This window comes from Mobula birostris, chromosome 23 (genome assembly GCF_030028105.1).
Source record: "Mobula birostris isolate sMobBir1 chromosome 23, sMobBir1.hap1, whole genome shotgun sequence".
Taxonomy (NCBI): domain Eukaryota; kingdom Metazoa; phylum Chordata; class Chondrichthyes; order Myliobatiformes; family Myliobatidae; genus Mobula; species Mobula birostris.
The window spans coordinates 53,920,023-53,940,398 of record NC_092392.1 but is presented as its reverse complement, the minus strand read 5'-3'; the positions used below and the strand labels follow the sequence as shown (position 1 = coordinate 53,940,398).

Below are 20,376 nucleotides of genomic sequence, written 5' to 3'. Positions count from 1 at the left end.
TCATTGTAACCACATTTATCAATGTGTTACCACTTTTAAAATGTTGTGCTCCATTTTGTAATTATAAGGAGATTGGGGTTTAGAATTTTTACCAGACCTTTCTCATTTCTACCTCAGAACCTGTCCATTCCTTCCCAATCAAATTGTCCAAAGATTTCCTGCCCTCCCCTATGGTGGTACACGTAGGCCCACCCCATCAACGGTAGGAGTTTGTGCATCATGGCACACAGACACTATACTGACAGGGGTGAACTGAAGAAATAAGCTGCTGCATTCCTGTCTCTGGTCCCACTGTTACTTCCCAGGACTGGTGAATGTGAATGAGATTGGTCTGGTATGGTCTGAAATTTTTTTCTAATGATCGCTGAGAAATGAATCAAGGTGCTTCACATACATCAACTTGCTTTAGAACATTAAACACAGAACAGTACAACCAAGAACCAGGCCATTCAGCCCACCACATCTGTGCTAACCACTATGCCCACCTGAATTAATCTCACCTGAACTAATCCCATTTGCCTGCACGTCGTCTATATCCCTCTAATCCCTGTCTGTTCATTTGTCTCTCTTAATGCCTCTTAAATATTGTCATCTCCAGCCTTCTGTAGCAACACATTACAGGAAGCATTACAGGAAAGTGCTCTGTTTTAAAGAAAAACTTGCTTCACACTGTAGCACTATTCTATCAGTTTGCCCACCTCCCCATGCCCTAGAACTCCAAAAACAGTTTGAGGTTCTCCAATGTCTCATTATAGCTAGTCACCTTTAATCCAAGGAAATCTCTTCTGCCACCTCTCCAAAGCCTTCACATCAAAATTGTATACAATATGACCAATGTGCCTAACTGAAGTTTTATACAGCTGCAATATGACCTTCCAACTTTTTTACTCGATGGCCCAATGATGGCAAATAATGTATATGTCTTCTTTGCCACGTGTTTCCATTTTCAGGCACCTCTAGATCCCACTGTACATCAGTGGCCCCAAGTCCTGTCATTTGCTGTGTATTTTCCTCATACATTTGACCCTCCAAATTGTAATACCTCACATTTATTTGGATTGAACATCACTTGCCTCTCTTCCACTCTTATTTCTAACTGCTCAATATCCATCAGTAACATTGGCAACCTTCCTCACTGTCCACAACCCCACTATTTTTCGTGTCATCTGCAAACTTACTAATCAGATAATCTACATTTTCATCCAAGTGAATATATTAATATATATTGCAAATAACAGATGTCCCAACAGAACACCACTGGTGTCAGAGACCTCCAGTCAAAAGAACACACCTCTGCCACTATCTTTTGTGACCAAGCCAAAGTTAGATCTCTGTTACCAACTTGCACGATCTTAAAGTGATGAGAAAAGGAAAATAAAAAGCAAGCTTGTGAGGTTATTCTACATAGGGAAGGAATGGGGGTGTGGAAAATGGAAGGTTCCTCTGCTCATCTTCAGATTTACAACTTTCACGTCTAGTAGTTCTTGAGCAGACAGAACTCAATTCCCCTTCTCCTCTAATGAAGGAAAGCTGTACTGGACTTCAACCACTTGGCCCAATTAAGTCTGTATTCTCTGTCTTGTTCGCTAAATCATAAAATGGTGTCAATGCAGCATTTTAACAATCTTGGACTAACAATCAAATGACCCAAATGTCAATACATCATGACAGCTGTGATATTTAACTAAAGTGAATAAGCTGGAATTTCAGAGAAAAATAACTTCTTAAATTGACATGAGAAATCATCTGGTCCACAGACACTATTCCTGGGAGAAAGTTTGCCATCCTGGATTGGTTCAATCTGTTTATGGCTTCAGGCATATCCCATTTCATTGACCCTTAAATACTTTCCAAAAAGAATTAGCAGACCATTCAATTGTACCATTATCTCTATGACTTAACAGAAAAAGACTGAAAGCATAAAGGGACACGACTTCAAAATTCAAAATTGTCAAAGTTGTGCCCAGCTCTGTTGACCTCACAAAATCCTGCTCCCAAAGACCTGGGGACCTTTGCTTAAATTGGAAGAGCTGTCCCACAGGCTGGCCGTGTAACAGTTTGATCCAGTCATTCTTGCAAAATCTTGTCTTGCAGACAAGGCGCCAGGCTCCTCTGTTGCAATCCCTGGGCACGGGTCGGTCCCACCAACAAAACAAGTCCACCTACGGCAACAGGGAAGTGGTGTACAGGCAGAAGGGTGTGGGCCAAAGAGCCTTTACATTCATCTCACACACTCTTCCAGTAGCCAATGAAGCAACACTCCTCTGTTTTAAAACATTTGGAAGTAGTGCTGAAAGTAGCAGAGGCATAGAATCTACTATGTGTAGAGGATTTCATTGCCCATCACCAAGTATGGTAGCAGTACCAATGAGTGAGATGGTTGAGACCTGAAGGGTAGAACTGCCACATTAGTCAAGTTTTATAGACCAAAGAAGACTAACCCAATAATCTGCATCCCAGAGCACTACAGGAAGTCATTGTATTGTGGTTATTGTCCAGAATTCTTAGGATTCTGGAGCGTGACTCACAGATTGAAGGGTAACAAATGTGAACCCACTATTCCCAAGTGGAAAAGGGAAGAAAAAGTACAGGGAGTTACAAACGAGTGAACCTAACCTCAGTACTGTGTTAAATTCTCAATTATGTGCTTACACTTTTAAAAAGCTCACACAAAGGACGATGGTTGTGGTGGTTGGAGGTCAATCATCTCCACCTCAGGACATCACTGCAGGAGTTCCTCAGGGAAGTGTCCTAGGACCAACCACCTTCAGCTGCTTCATCAAATCCTTCCTTCCTTATAAGGTCAGAAGTGGGGATGTTCACAGATGACTGCACAATGTTCTGCACCGTTCGTGACTCTTCAGATAGTGAAGCAGTTCATACCCAAATGCAGCAGGAGCTGGACAATATCCAGGCTTGGGCTGACAGGTGGCAAATGACGTTCAAGTCACGTAAGTGCCAGGCAATGACCATCTCCAACAAGAGAGGCTCTACATCATCCCTTGACATTCAGCGGCATCACCATTACTGAATCCCCTACTATCGACATCCTGGGGGTTACCATTGACAGGAAACTGAACCGGTTCTAGCCATATAAACGGCTACCAGAGCAGGTCAAAGATTAGGAATCCCGCGGTGTGTAACTCACCTCCTGACTCGCCAAGCCTGTCCACCATCTCCAAAGCTCAGGTTAGGAGTGTAATGGAATGTTCGCCACTCACCTGGATGAGTGCAGCTCCATCAACATTCAAGAAGCTTGACACCATCCAGTTCAAGGCAGCCGACTTGATTGGTACCCCTTCCACAAGCATCCAATCCCTCCACCATCAATAGACAGTTGCAGCAGTGTGTTCTATCTACAAGATGCACTGCAACAACACACCAAAGTTCCTAAGGCAGCACCTTCCAGACCCACAGCCAATACCATCTAGAAGGACGAGAACAGCAGATACCTGGAAACACCACCACTTGGAAATCCCCCTCCAAGTCACTCACTATCCTAACTTGGAAACATATCCCTGTTCCTTCATTGGTATTGGTTCAAAATCATGGAATTCCCCCTCCCTAACAGCACTGCAGGTGTACCAATACCTCAGGGACTGCAGCGGTTCAAAACGCAGCTCATCCCCACCTTCTCAAGGGTAACTAGGGATGGGCAATAAATGCTAGCTTGGCTGGCCCACATCCTGTTTTAAAAAAACACTTTGAAAGGATTACCAGGGATTACAGGGCTTTGTTGAGATCCCATATGGACTCTCATTGTCTGAGAAAGGATGTTGGCATGAACATTGAACTTATCAACACTAAACTAATTCCACAACCTATGGACTCTACAATTCATGTTCTGAGTATTACTTATTTGCTTGTTTTTTTGTATCTGCACAGGTTGTCTTCTTTTGCACAGTGGTTGGTTGTCCTTCCTTGTATGTCATTGACTCTATTGTATTCTTTGTTCTACTGTGAATACCTGCAAGAAAATGAATCCCAGGGCAGTATTTGGTGAGATATACATACTGTGAACTTTGAACTTTGGAGGGAGAACTGAGAAGGTTCATTAGATCCAGTTTCCTGGGATGGGAGGGCTGAAAATATGAGGAGAGATCAAGTCAATTAGACATGCATTCTCTGAAGTAGAGAACAATGAGAGGGGATCCCAGAGACCTATCAAATTCAAACTGAACAACAGACAATGCAGGAAAGATGTTCCTGGTGGCTGGAGTTTCAAAACCATGGTTCAGAGCTTTAGGATGGTTGGCATACTATTTAGAGCAGTGAAATATCTTCATCAGTGGTTGGTGAACTCATGGAATTCTCTACTACTGATGGAAGTAGAGGTTAAATCTTAAATTCAAATCAATATCATTTGTGTATCTTAAAGCTTAATGAATCATGAGGTGAGGGGAAAGCAGGAATGGGGAACTGAAGTGGACAGGACAGTTCACCCAGAAGCATGCCCTTTGGCCCACAATGTCGTGCCGGCGTAATTGAACTGGTTAGACAGATTTCTTGTTCTCTCTGTTTCTATGTTTACATCTTCGCCAAAGTGAGTATTTCCTCTAATAATCTAGAGCATTTGTAGTGAGTTAACAAAATTGAACCTCTTGCTCGGTTCAATTGCTGATTTTGCAGAACACGCTGGACTAATTATTAAAATCAGCCACCATCAGCATATCTAGGACAGAGTTTAGAATTACATCCAAGAAACTGTCAGTTTTATAAACCACCAAGTCTCTTATAACAATTTAAAAATAGAAATTACGTCAACATCTCTTCAGTGAAAGCAATTTTCCATCCACTTTGCATTTAAGCCTATTCTATGAACTTATCTACAATCTCAGAATCTCCATTAACTCACTTTTTTGTTTAAAATAATATTATTTTTCACTTAGTTAAGTTCAGTGGGTATTGCTGCCATTGTCTACCATTAACTCCCCTTGAGTAAGTGGTGGTGAACTGGTACAGCTCATGTAGTGAATGTGATAGAGTAACCCTGGAACTTTGATCTAGCAATGATAGAGGAGATGTGAGTGATTATCTAGTCAGGATGATCTGTGACGTGGTCCATGTTACTGTTTAGGTTGCCACTGCAGGTGGTAAAGCTCACAGTTTTTGGATGGGGCATTGAAAAGCCTTGTGGTAGATATTGCAATGCATCTTGTACATATTGAAAGGATATTTTGCTGGTGATAGGCAGAATGGACAACAAAGGTGGTGAGACAAGTGGACTGCTTTTCTCCTTGAGTATTGCATTCATCTAGGCAAATGGAGGATGTTGAATTGCACTCCTGGTCTTGTAGGTGTTGTGGAGGCTTTGACGGTCTGGCAGCAATTCATGTGTTCCAGAATACCTGGCACTGGTTCTCTCTTGTAACCAGATAATTAAAGTGACCAATCCTGTCTATGAGACTCTTGAAGCTGGTGAATTACACCATGGTTGTACTATTGAATGTCAAGAAGAAAATTAATTATTTATTTTTATTTAGAGATATGATACGGTAGTGGGCCCTGCAGCCCAACGAGCCCACACAACCCAATTACACCCATCTGACCAATTAATTAACTAACCTGTACATCTTTGGAACGTGGGAGGAAGCTGGCGCACCCGGAGGAAACACATGTGACCATGGGGCAAGCGTACAGACTTCTTACACGGAGCAGCAGGAATGGAACCCGGAACCCACTGGCACTGTAAAGCCGTTATGCTAACTGACATTTCCTAATACTTGTGTGCCACACAGGCCATTTGGCTTTTCGGTTAGTGCCAGAATGTTGTCTGTGACTTGCTCCCCAACACGTTCTGCGTCATTGCCTAAGAGGTTATAATCAAACCTGAGAACCATCCCACTGTCAATGGGTATCCCCAGCTGTGAGTTTTGATTGGAAGAGGCTGAAAGACAATCCCCAGGAACTACTGCAGGGAAGACCAAAGCAATAGAATTAGTACCCAGCCATCACAGACTTCTTCTGCTGCAACCATCAAAGCACATTATTATTGCAACTTCAATCTAATAGGGTTTTTGAGTTTTGCAACTGGTCAAAAATTTGATATTTTGGGCAGTGACACGCACTTGAAATTCAGCTTTTCTCTGCATGTTAGAACCTAGGCTACAAAGTCCCAGGTCACTGTGTCTAAAGATAATTGATGACTTAGAGTTACTGATCTCAGAACTGACCTGGGATTTTGCATGGGTTAAAAAGTGTCCAGTATGGGGGCAGTCAATATTTCATTTAGCTCAAGGGTACCTAGCAGTGGTCCAAAGCTATTTACAAATTGGACACAGTGGTATTATGATATTATCAAATTGAGCACAGCTACTTTTGACAAGTTTTATTGAAGAGGATAATGCATCCTAATTCCACATCATTGAATATACTTCTAGCTCCACAGACCATGAACTCAGACTGGAAAAGAATGCAATGGTCAGAAAGGGTGACTTAAAGTTTAATTGCTTTACATAGATCCTTCAGAATGAGCACAACAGTTGCCTCACTGTACTAGTGGCCTGGGTTTGCTCTTGACCTCCGGTACTGTTAGTATTGTATTCACATATTCTCCTAGAGGTTGTGTGAGTTTCCTCTGGGTGCTTTAGGTCCTCTCAAAGTTGCACTGGTCAGTTAATTGGCTAACCCTTAGTGAGGAAAAATGGCAAAAGGAATCAGAAAAGTGAAGCTAATTTAAGATTCAAGTTTATTTATCATGTGTACATCGAAACATACAGTGAGATGAGTCAATTGTCTCAATGACCGACACACCCAAGGGTGTGCTGGGGGCGGCCTGTAAGTGTCACTGCAGATTCTGGCACCAACAGAGCAAGCCCAAATGGGGATGTGTGAGGGGCAGTAAGCTGGAGCGATACAGGAAGAGGAGAATGGAACTGATAGATTGCTCTTCTAGGAGTGATGAACCAATTGATCTCTTTCTGTGTTGTATTAAGTACTGAAGATAGCAAGCCAGCACATTATTCTACCTCTCTCATTGACGTCAATGGCAGTAATATTTGGGAAACTTATAAAACTTTTGCACCAGGAAAAGCTACCTTTTTGCACTTGAACTGCCACATAGTGCCAGCAGAGTACAAAGCCTTCCTACATATTCTTTGTGTTTAAAATGATTCAAGGTGGAACAGAACCCCTGAAATAAAATAGAATATAAATGTTTGAACTGAAACAACTCAATTGGCTGTACACTGTGATTTAACGTTTTTAACATCTTTGCTACTTTAAGAAATACCAAAGCCTCTATCAGAATCCATCAAATCAACTTCTGAAGGAGTTTCAATATTAATAGAACATAGAATGTAGAATAGTACAGCACAGTACAGGCCCTTCGGTCCACAATGTTGTGCCGACCCTCAAACCCTGCCTCCCATATAAGCCCCCACCTTAAATTCCTCCATATACCTGTCTAGTAGTCTCTTAAACTTCACTAGTGTATCTGCCTCCACCACTGACTCAGGCAGTGCATTCCACGCACCAACCACTCTCTGAGTAAAAAATCTTCCTCTAATATCCCCCTTGAACTTCCCACCCCTTACCTTAAAGCCATGTCCTCTTGTATTGAGCAGTGGTGCCCTGGGGAAGAGGCACTGGCTATCCACTCTATCTATTCCTCTTATTATCTTGTACACCTTTATCATGTCTCCTCTCATCCTCCTTCTCTCCAAAGAGTAAAGCCCTAGCTCCCTTAATCTCTGATCATAATGCATACTTTCTAAACCAGGCAGCATCCTGGTAAATCTCCTCTGTACCCTTTCCAATGCTTCCACATCCTTCCTATAGTAAGGTGACCTGAACTGGACACAGTACTCCAAGTGTGGCCTAACCAGAGTTTTATACAGCTGCATCATTACATCGCGACTCTAAAGCTCTATCCCTCGACTTATGAAAGCTGACACCCCATAAGCTTTCTTAACTACCCTATCCACCTGTGAGGCAACTTTCAGGGATCTGTGGACATGTATCCCGAGATCCCTCTGCTCCTCCACACTACCAAGTATCCTGCCATTTACTTTGTACTCTGCCTTGGAGTTTGTCCTTCCAAAGTGTACCTCCTCACACTTCTCCGGGTTGAACTCCATCTGCCACTTCTCAGCCCACTTCTGCATCCTATCAATGTCTCTCTGCAATCTTTGACAATCCTCTACACTATCTACAATACCACCAACCTTTGTGTCGTCTGCAAACTTGCCAACCCACCCTTCTACCCCCACATCCAGTTCATTAATAAAAATCACAAAAAGCCATAATTATTTATATCATGACATGATTGTTTTAACCTAGTATGAAAGTTCTATGTTATATATTTGGGGTTGGTTGTCAGCTTTAACTTATTTACTTTGTTTTCTGATCCTTTAGGTTCTTTGACCTGACACCATTGGGCCAAATCCTCAACCGCTTTTCTGCTGACACAAACATAATAGATCAGGTATGAATGTTTGCTATTTCAGCAGGTTGCATTGACTCGCACTCATTTGAGTAGAGGTTTAAGGTAACTTAAGTGATTGAGAACATTAAAGAATTTAATGGTGTAGACAAATGGAAAATATTTTCACTGTCAGTGGAGTCAGAACAAGCAGCTTAATCAAAGTAGATAAACAAATGAGTTGTGATATTGATCTGAATGGGCAAATGACTGAAGGACTGAATATTTTACCATTCCTATGTATCAGTATCCACTTGGTAAAGTAGGACATCAAATCTGAACTAGGACCAGTTCATTGGAATCCTCTATGAAATTAGGAAATTTGTAGTTGGCTTAAATCTTCAGCTGATATGTTGAGCTAGGCTACACTGAATGTGTTTTGTTCCTTGTCAGATGATTGTTCATTAGTCAAGTCCAAACTGCTGAAGTGTGTTATCGTATTTGGGTCAGAATTCCAGATTAAAGTTTATTTATCACTTGCACATAGAAACGTCCAGTGAAATGTGTCGGTTGTGTTAAAAACCAAGGGTGTGCTGGGGGCAGTCCACAAGGGTCGTTTCACATTCTGGCATCAGCATAGCATACCTGCAGTGGTTGGCAGAACAACGCAGGACACAAAGAGCAACAAGAGAACATCAGCAAAACAATCCCCATTCCTCCCTCCCACCCACACACACACAGCCCTCTAACTCCAAGACAGTCCATATTCTTTGGCCTCCAGCCTCTGGCTTCAGACTTGGACATGGATTCTGACATGGACACATAGAAACCGAGCCTTCGACTACCCCAGGGGACCCGCAGAGATTTGCAGAGCTGGGGCTCCGGCCAATGTGCCTCAACTTCTGAATGTTCAATGTAGGCTTGAAACAGGAATATGTGCACATTTAAAGACCTGACTAAATTCTGAAACTTAACCTTGCGCTTAAGATGAAGGAAGAATGTTCAAACATCGTTAACACGTTTGCTCAACTTAAAATTAAATCATTTGAAGGCAGGATAACTGTACAACTGTGATTTGGAAATAAAACAGATGGAACTGCATTTCCAAATTTAGACTCAGCAAGAGAATTTGGTATAAAAACATTTGCACAATAAATCCAGCAGATGAAAACAATCTCACTTACTGATTTGCTCCATGGCACTTTGAAAGCTGTACACCTAATTCACCAGAACCCATCCTCCAGCTGCTCAGCCTTCCCTCCAATTTCGCAACTGTGTTTGTGCCATTTGATTTGCAAGTTGTGCTGAGAAACAATTACGAGGAAGAATGTCAGGATTTGAAGCTATTTTTAATTGAAATCTACCAACGGATCTGTTACTGGCTTCGAATTCTTGTGCAGGTGCACTAGGAACTCAAGCATGTACAAGAAAATGATGTTAAATATTTAATATACGAAGGTAACCGAGTCAAACACAAATAGGGCGATTGTACACTCAGTTGTACGTGTGCCAACATTTTGGTTGCTGCTTCTAAATTTCTGTTTATTTTTGTAACTTGAATCATTGACTTTAGGTGGAAGTACTCCAAAAGTAGGAACACACGGGCAGTTACTGTTAATTCCTACAACTCAGCATCGAGCCAGTAACAGGGCCTTGCATTCCATTCTCTTCCACCCACTTGCACAATAGGAGCCTATTAACCCGCCAACCAATATGGGCTTTCTGGGATGCAGCAGGAAACCGGGTCACCAGAGAGAAACCTACTGGGACACGGCATGACTGCATGAGCTCTGCACGGATTGAACCCCGAACTCGGGGGCTGAGAAGAAGCGGCTCTATTCGCTGCCCCGCGGTGCCTCCCAAAAGGCAGTGGGCATTGTTTAATGTTCCTCCTCATTCTCAGTTAGTACACTTTGTACCCTATACCAGGGTCTTTCATTCTGCTGCCTGGTTTCAGGAGATAGTGAGTAGTGCAGACAGACAATGCAGGCGAGGCTGGTTTTTACGATACAATGGAGAGTATTCATAATCCTCTGCAATTTCTTGCAGTCTTGGGAAGAGCTGCTTCAGTATCAAGCAGTGATGCATCCAGATAGGATGTCTTATGGTCAGCTGGGAGAGAATGTTGAAAATAGAACGTCATTGCACGGTACAGGCCCTTCTGTCAAACTTATAACCTATTCTAATGTCAATCTAATCCTTCCCTCCTAAATAGCCGTCAACTTTTCTGTCATTCTTGTGCCTATTTAAGAGTTTCTTAAGTGCCTCGAGTGTATCTGCCTTCATCACCACCCTTGGCAGGGTGTTCCACACGCTCACCACTGTCGGTGTAAGTAAATAAATAAATAATTTCTGATATCCCCCTATACTTCCCTCCATCACCTTAAAATTATGGTATTAGCCATTTTTCTTGGGGGGAAATGGTCTCTGGCTATCCATTTGATCAATACCTCCTATCATCGTGTGCATCTCAGTCAAGTCACCTCAGTTCTCCTTCACTACAAAGAGCGAAACCTTAGCCCACTCAACCTGTCCTTATGCTCTCTAATCCAGGCAGAATCCTGGCAAATCTCCTCTGCACCCTCTCTGAAGCTTCTACATCCTTCCTATAGTGTGACTAGAACTGAACAGAAACAGGATATCCATTTGGCACCCCATAATTCATCAGCCCCATGGCCATCCCTCTAATACAGTGAGTCACGCAGTCCTGTATTGTGCATTGTGGGAGCACAAATGGCTGGTGGGAAGTGATACAGCCTGAAACAGGATGTGAATTGGCATCCAGTAAGGATGTATGGTATGCTGACATGTATATCTGAGCAAAAGCAGTGCTCCTGACCACATGATGTTGCAGCATCTCGATTCCAACAAAAACAAGACTGTTCTGTCATTGTTGATTCCCTCTCAGTAGAGTGAGCCAAATGTTACTGCGGAAGAGGTCACTTTGTATTCTTCCACTGGCAGCTTGCAGTTCCTTAGGAATAATGTTAACCTTGCCAGAGGGAGGAATTTGACATGTATGACTGTTGATGCATAATTGGCATCTTGTGATTTTATGGCCAGAAGTGTTAACATGGTAGAGATGAATTATAACTGTTGCCTCTTTCTGTACAGCATATTCCACCGACACTGGAGTCCTTGACCAGATCAATCTTCCTCTGTCTGTCAGCAATAGGTGTTCTTTCGTATGTCACACCAATCTTCCTCGTGGCTTTATTTCCTTTTGGCGTTGCTTTCTACTTTATACAGAAGTACTTCCGGGTTGCTTCAAAGTGAGTAAGAATCAATGTGCCCTAGTTTGCATGGAGGGAAGAGAACTGCAAGTGATGGATGCTAATCTTCCTTCAAAAATGTTGGGCATCTTGCATAGATTTCACTTTTGTCCACCTTACATTTTCCATTTTGTGGATAGGATGTAACAATTCACGGTTGAGTGAAGTTAAAGCATAATTTTGTAACTTTGAACACTGAAGAAGATGGGACAATGGAATAAAAAATTGAATCACCTGGCTTATTTTTACAAACTATCTACTATCTATTTTTATTCTCTTAAGTTTTCTATACTACAATTTATAAAAATGAGATCTAAAATATTCACAATGTGGGGCTCCACTCTGCACCACTGTATTTCATCTCACCAATAAAATGATCCTATTCCTGGCTCAAAAATTTTGATGAACGTTGATCTTTACTCAAGACATGAGACTGGCGATTTGATTAGGAGAAAATAAAATACTTTTGTGCCTCGTTTCATGCAATAATTTAATATGAAAGATATTTTATGCATGTTTAAAGTGTTGACTGTGATAGGAGTGCCACCCATTGGAATCAGAACTTGGTGGTTCAAAAAACATCAAGCATACACCACAGGAGCAGGACCTTCCGCCTATGAAATCTGTGCTGAGCGTGACCCTGAAATAATCTAGATCTCTTCCGCCTGCACATAAACTATTTCCCTGCATTCCATGCTTATTCTTGTGTCTGTGTAACAACCTTTACTACTTCATTGTGGTATCTGCCTCTACCACCCCCACTGGCTCCCTCCATTCTCTGTATAAATAAACTTGACCTGTACTTTGCCCTTAAACTTTCCCCCTCAACACTAACGCATGTCCTCTAGTATTAGGCATTTTTTTGTCCCCCTGGGAAGATGATTCTTTTTACCTTATCCATGCCTCCCATCTTTTTTATAAACTTCTGTAAGGTCTCCCATCAGACTCCAATGCTCCCAGAGGAAACAACCCAAGTTTGTCTAACCTCTCCCCTAGCCGCACTTTTAACCCTGGTGTAATATTTTGCTGATGTGATGATGTCACCTTGGGTTTCGCATCACTGTTTCTGACTCACTGACAGGAATTGGACCAGACGGTCATAACCTATGATATTTGAGATGGTCGGGAAACTAGGAGTAGACCGATGGGAACCAAAGGTGATTCACAGGGCCTTATTGCAGTAATGATTTTATCACACTAATTCCTCCACATTGGTTTCTCGGTGCTCCTCTCTTATGCACAGGCAGCACTGATAACTACTTTCAGATCTGTGAGTGTCAGTATGAAATGTAGCAATCTGTGGCTTTGATGTCCATCCACCTGATTGAAGAAAGATAACCAATGAAGTTATCCCATTGTCTGGGAGAACCCTCCCCCATCATGCACCACCATAATACCTAAGCGTCCCACGATTAGAGAGACCATTTTGCTGAACACCTACGGTCTGTCCGCCAGAGAAAGCAGGATCTCCCAGTGGCCACACATTTTAATTCCACATCCCATTCCCATTCTGACATGTCTATCCACCGCCTCCTCTACTGTAAAGATGAAGCCAAACTCAGGTTGGAGGAACAACACCTTATATTCCATCTGGGTAGCCTCCAACCTGATGGCATGAACACTGACTTCTCTAACTTCCGCTAATGCCCCACCTCCCCCTCATACCCCATCCGTTATTTATTTTTATACACACATTCTTTCTCTCACTCTCCTTTTTCTCCCTCTGTCCCTCTGACTATACCCCTTGCCCATCCTCTGGGTTCCTCCCCCCCTCTTTCCTTCTCCCTGGTCCTCCTGTCCCATGATCCTCTCGTATCCTCTTTGCCAATCACCTGTCCAGCTCTTGGCTCCATCCCTCCCCCTCCTGTCTTCTCCTATCATTTTGGATCTCCCCCTGCCCCTCCCCCTCCCACTTTCAAATCTCTTACTAACTCTTCCTTCAGTTAGTCCTGACGAAGGGTCTTGGCCTGAAACGTCGACTGTACCTCTTCCTAGAGATGCTGCCTGGCCTGCTGCGTTCACCAGCAACTTTGATGTGTGTTGCTTGAATTTCCAGCATCTGCAGAATTCCTCTTGTTTGCATCCCACGATTTAATGCTTTCCCCCTTGTTTTCTCAAATGCATGGCGGTTGCTTCAGAGAAGACAGCATGCACATACAATAGCTGCTATGAGCTTTAGAAGCTAAGCCCCATCTGTGAATACACACACTGGGTTCTGAATACCTCAGACATGAGTTCAACATGACTTATTATTATAACTCTATTATAATATAAGACCATAAGACATTGGAGCAGAGTTATACTATATGGCCCCTCAATTCTGCTCTACCGTTCCATTGTGACTGATTTCATATCCCTCTCAATCTCATTCTACTGCCTTCTTCCCGAAACTTTTGACCCCTTTACTAATCAAAGACCTGTAAACCTCTGCTTCAAATATACCCAATAATTTGGCCTTTTCAGCCATCTGTGGCAATGATTTGCACAGGTTCACCCCCTTGTGGCTAAGGAATTTCCTCCTCATCTCTGTTTAAATGGACATCCTTCTATTCTGATACTATGAATTCTGGTCCTAGACTCCCCCACCACTATAGGAAACATCCTTTCCACATCCATTCTCTCTGTGCCTTTCAATATTTCAATAGGTTTCAGTGAGATCCCCTCTCATTCTTCTAAACTCCGATGAGTACAGGACCAGAGTCATCAAATGCTCCTCACACATTAATCCTTACATTATGGGATCATTCTCATGTAGCTCCTCTGGACCCTCTCCAATGCCAGCACATCGTTTCTCAGATAATGAACCCAACGCTGCTTACAAGTGTGTTCTGATCAATGCCTTATAAAACCTCAGCATTATGTCCTTGCTTTTATATTCAAGCACTCTTGAAATCAATGCTAGCATTGAATTTGCCTTCCTTGCTAGTGACTCAACTTGCAAGTCAACTAGGGAATCCTGCACAAGTACTCCCAATTCCCTTTGCAACTTTGATTTCTGAATTTCCTCCCCATTTAGAAAATATCCTGTGCTCTTATTCCTTCTACCAAAGTGCATGATCATACACTTCCCAACTCTATATTCCATAAGCCAATTCTTTGCCAATTCTCCTAATTTGTCGGAGTTCTTCTGCAGACTCACTGCTTCCTCAACACAACCTGCTCCTCCACCTATCTTCATCTCATCCACAAATGTGCCCGCAAAGCCATCAATCATCCGAATCTTTGGCATATAATGTGAAAAGGAGTCCCAACACCAACTCCTAAAAATGCACTCCTACAGAATTTATGTGAGGGGAGAGAAGCTGAAGAAACACAGGGTGTGAAAGATGCAATGATTTTTTTCAGTTTTTGTTAAGAGTTTGTATTATGGAAAATAATGATTATGGATGTGCTTCTAAGAATGCATCCTCTTCATAGTGTGGGAATCTACTGTCTAGTCGACTACATCTTAAACCATGCTAACTCTTTATTTCAATTGCTAACTTGTAAAGGGATCTCCAGGAGCTGGATGACAGTACACAGTTACCTCTATTGTGCCATTTCTCCGAAACTGCAGAAGGTCTCACAACGATCCGAGCATTCCGGTAAGACGGTGGTTGCAAAGTCCCGTTTGATCTCCAGCCTGTCGGAACAAGGGTGCTGAATAAGTTCTCTGGGGTGGGTTAAGAAGGCTGTAGACTTTACTCATCACTTACCTTGCAGAGGAGCATTCTGATCAGGACAGGGTCCTGGTGGAAACACTGAAGATCATATGCGGTCTCACACACAAAACAGTTCAATGGCATGTGCAAACCCTAACTTGAAGTGCAATAAAATATATGAAATAGGGTTCTGTTATGGAGCTTTGAAATAATGGATTAATCTGAAGGGAGGAACCTGTTCTATTGCAGACATGAATCGAGATTCAAACAGCGTATGCTGGAGCTCACTGACGCCAACAATATTGCCTACTTGTTCCTGTCAGCTGCCAACAGATGGCTGGAAGTTAGAACGGTATGAGGGAAAAGATTTATACTCAATCTGTGTTTATAGTTGCAAGCAATCAGACCATTGCTGCCACAAGTTGTAATAAATGAGAATAAATATGTTTCAATACAACAGCATCTTAATAGCACAGGCTTCTTTTTAAGCCTGAGTAACAGCACTCTGCCAATCTAAACTTTCCCTTGGTTATGAGCAATTAAATATTTTTCTCTTCATATCGCTAAGGTAAACTGCTACTTTGCTTGAATAATATATTTCGTCCTTCCATAGATTCAAACCCTCCCGTTTTGGAATGTGTCTTTCCTATATATGGTTCAGTTCAAAAATAAGTTTACCAGACGGTAATGTGGTACATGTGTACATCGTACATCTGTGAAGGGAGAGACATCAAAGATACTTGTCCCTGCTCGCAGTGGCACATTGGTAGAATCTTTAGATGAAAAATTGGCAGCTTTGCTGCTCGAATGTGGTTACAATGAACAGCCACAATCTGTGTTTCTCGTCATATTTTATTAGTCAAAAGATTCCAAAAAGAATTATTGGCACCTTAATCTTTTTTATAGTTTACTACAGGTGGCTTATAATGTTAATGTAAACTGACTGATTCTTCCTATTGAAATAAACAGGATTATCTTGGTGCCTATATTGTACTTACTGCGGCCTTGGCCTCCATAATGTATGCCTCTTACTACAAGCTTTCACCTGGTCTTGTAGGATTCGGTCTTACCTACGCATTAACGGTAAGCTGAGCTTTTTGTCAAAACCAGTAGTTTGGCAAACCCTTGACAGTCACACAAAGCATGCTTTGACTTCGCCACATTTCAGAATCACACTGAACATTTCTAAAGTGTTTGAATTAGGTTGTACACTACCAGTGCTGCATGATTTTCTTGAGTTTATTCTCTCAGTTAAGTCTTGTCCAGGTCTTAACTTGGTTTCTATTAAGTACATGCCAATAGACTAAAAGTAAATGTAAAAACTTTAAAGCTTTATTAAACCCCAGTAAAGTATATGCCATGAAAGACTATACAAAACTGCAACATACATTTATTTTTTGTAGTGGGTCCTATATGCTGTGAGAATTCCCTTATGTTTTGACTTGATCTTGCATGGGTTGTTGAAGCAGCATCCTTTGGGTTTTTGAAATAGTGCTTTGGAGAGTAATCTGATAGCACTGATTCAAAGAAGATTTGGGGAGTTCCCTTTGCCAAGGTCAAAACATCCACAAAACAGATACTTCTTTGCTTGTCTTTACAATATATCAACAGGTTAATTAGGTCTGAAGCACTTGGAGCATCTTGGAAAGAACTATTTAAATGCATTTTTTTTAAATACAGGTTTGTAATTACCTCAACTGGGTGGTAAGGAATCTTGCTGACCTGGAGGTGCAGATGGGAGCTGTGAAGAAGGTCAACAGTTTCCTGAACATTGAGAGTGAAAATTACGAAGGAACCATGGGTAGGATTCAAAAATGTAACATGTTCCCCTGAATTCACACCTAGAAAGAGTGATATTTTGGTGTTCTTGTTAAAGGATAACTGTATTAATATGTGCCTTTCAAGTGTAACAAAGTCTTTGTTCTATATTTCATGCATGGCCATCAAGCATGACCAGCTCTGGTATGCCATTCTAATTTATATATACACACACACTCAGTGGCCACTTTATTCAGTACCTCCTGTATGTCTGTGGTCTTCTGCTGCTGTAGCCCATCCACTTCAAGGTCCGATGTGTTAAGCATTTTGAGATGCTCTTCTGTACACCACTGTTGTAACATCTGGTTACTTGAGTTACTTCAGTTTACATAGAACATAGAACAGTACAGGGATAAACCCTTCAGCCCACAATGTTGCACTGAACCAGCTAAAAAGCAAATCAAAAACACCCAAACACTAATCCCTCCTACCTACACAACATCCATATCCCTCCATCTTTTTCACATTCATGTACCTATATAAAAGTCTCTTAAAAGCCTCTATCATATTTGCCTCTACCGCCATACCAAGCCGTGCATTCCAGACATCCTCCACTCTCTGAGTAAAATCTTACCCCTCATATCCCTTTTGAACCTACCCCATCTCACCTTCAATTTATGTGCTCTGTATTAGCCTGTATTAGACATTTCAGCCCTGGTGAACAGATACGCCTTGTCCACTCTATCTGTGCCTTTCATAATCGTGTAAACCTCCATCAGATCTCCCCTCAGCCTCCACTGCCCCAGGAGAGAAAACAACCCAAGTTTATCCAGCCTCTCATGATAGCACATGCCCTCTAAACCAGGCAGCATCCTGGTGAACCTCTTCTGCACCCTCTCCAAAGCTTCAACATCCTCCTTATAGGGGGGGTGACCAGAACTGTATGCAATACTCCAGATGTGGTCTAACCAGAGTTTTATAAAGTTGCAACACAACCTCTAGACTTTTGAACTCAATGCCTTGACTAATAAAATCAAGGATTCCATAAGCCTTTTTAACCACCTTATCAACCTGTGCAGTTACTTTCAGGAAGTTATGAACTTGGATCCTAAGATCTCTGTGCTCACCAACACTGTTAGGATCTTGCCCTTAACAGTGTACTGTCTCCTTGCACTTGCCCTATTAAGGTGCAACAACTCACATTTATCTGGGTTCAACTCCATTTGCCATTTCTCTGCTCATATCTTCCACTGATCTATATCACACTTCATTCTCTGTCAGTCTTCTACACCATCCACAACTCCACCAATCTTAGTATCATCTGCAAACTTACTAAACCACCCATCTACATTTTTATCTAGGTCATCTATATACACATGATGACACAATCTGGCCATTCTCCTCTAACCTCTCTCATTAAAGGGTGTTTTTGCCCACAAAACTGCCACTCACTGTTTTTTTTTTTTGATTTTTGCACCGTTCTTCGTAAATTCTAGAAACTGTTGTGTGTGGAAGACCCCAGAGATGAACAGTTTCTAAGAAATTGAAACTGGTTTTTCTGGCACCAACCATTCCATGGTTAAAGTCACTTAGATAACATTTCTTCCCTATTCTGATGTTTGGTCTGAGCAACAACTAAACCTTTTGACCACGTCTGCCTGCTTTTATGCACTGTGTTGCTGCCACATGGTTGGTTCATTAGTAAACAGGTGTACTGATGTACCTAATAACGTGTCCACTGGGTATATATAATCCCTAGACTATATAACAAGATAACCTTGTACACAAGCCAACAAAATTGAGGAGCAGCAACTGATTAGGAAGGGAAAAGGGGCAAAGCTATGATGATCTTTATGATGTGTGAACTTTAATTTATGAATAAAGACCTCCTACTGCAATTATTTTTGGCCTTGGTGAGGCTGCGCCTGGAATATTGTGGTCTCCTAGCTAAAAACAAGAGAATGCACAGTATTTTCTCCAGGGAGAGTGCGGCAAAGATTTAGACTACAAGACATAGGAGTAGAAATAGGCCATTTGGCCCATCGAGTCTGCTTCACCATTCAATCATGGCTGATCCTTTTTTTTTCTCCCCCTCCTCAGCCCCACTCCCCAGCCTTTCCCCATAACCTTTCATGCCATGACCAATCAAGAACCTATCAAGCTTTGCCTTAAGTACACCCTATGACTTGGCCTCCACAGCTGCCTGTGGTAATAAATTCCACAAATTCTCCACCCTCTGGCTAAATAAATTTCTCCACATCTCTGTTATAAATGGATGCCCCTCTATCCTGAGGCTGTGCCCTCTTGTCCTGGACTACCCCAGCATGGGAAACATCCTTTCCATATCTACTTTGCCCAGGCCTTTCAGCATTCAGAAGGTTTCAATGAGATCCACCCTCATCCTTTGAAATTCTAGTGAATGTAGACCCAGAGTTATCAAACATTCCTCCTACGATAACCCTTTCATTCCCAGAATCATCTTTGTGAACTTCCTCTGAACCCTCCCCAATGGCAGCACATCTTCCCTTAGATGAGGAGCCTAGAATTGTTCACAATACTCAAGCTGAGGTCTTACCAGTGTTTTATAAAGCCTCAGCATCACATCCTTGCTCTTGCATTCTAGACCCCTTGAAATGAATCCTAACATTACATTTACCTTCCTCACCACTGATTCAACCTGCAAGTTAACCTTTAGGGTGTTCTGCACAAGGACTCCCAAGTCCCTTTGCATCTCAGATTTTTGGATTTTCTCCCCAATTAGAAAATAATCTGCACATTTATTTCTTCTACCAAAGTGCATGACCATGTATTTTCCAATATTGTATTTCATTTGCAACTTTCTTGCCCATTCTGCTAATCTATCTAAGTCCTTCTGCAGCCTGCCTGTTTCCTCAACATGACCTGCAGCCTCCACCAATTTTGGTATCACCTGCAAACTTAGCAACAAAACCATCTATTCCATCATCTAAATTATTTATATACAGCATAAAAAGAAGCGGTCCCAACATCGGCCCCTGCGGAACAGCAGTAATCACTGGCAGCTAACCACAAAAGGATCCTTTTATTCCCACTCATTGCCTGCTACTAATCAGCCAATGCTCTAACCAAGCCAGTAACTTTCCTGTAATACCACAACTCTTAAATTGGTAAGCAGCTTCATGTGTGACACCTTGTCAAAGGCCTTCTATAAGTCCAAATATAGAACATCTGCTGCATCCTTTATCTACCCTACTTGTAATCTCCTCGAAGAATTCCAACAGGTTCGTCAAGCAAGATTTTCCTTGTTGACTTTGTCCTATCTTGTCCTGTGTCACCAAGTACTTCATAACTTCATCCTTAATAA

At 42.0% G+C, this 20,376-nt stretch overlaps 1 protein-coding gene across 7 annotated transcripts in view; it reads left to right on the top strand.

The window, feature by feature from the left end:
- Positions 1-20,376, top strand: part of LOC140186899 (ATP-binding cassette sub-family C member 9-like) — a 193,634-nt gene that overhangs the window by 136,443 nt on the left and 36,815 nt on the right. For all 7 annotated transcript variants that reach the window (XM_072241652.1, XM_072241653.1, XM_072241650.1 and 4 more), the window contains 6 exons: positions 8,356-8,425; positions 11,477-11,634; positions 15,126-15,218; positions 15,525-15,627; positions 16,245-16,358; positions 16,956-17,076. In XM_072241652.1, the coding sequence (XP_072097753.1) occupies positions 8,356-8,425; positions 11,477-11,634; positions 15,126-15,218; positions 15,525-15,627; positions 16,245-16,358; positions 16,956-17,076 (659 nt within the window). The remainder of the gene's footprint in view (positions 1-8,355; positions 8,426-11,476; positions 11,635-15,125; positions 15,219-15,524; positions 15,628-16,244; positions 16,359-16,955; positions 17,077-20,376) is intronic.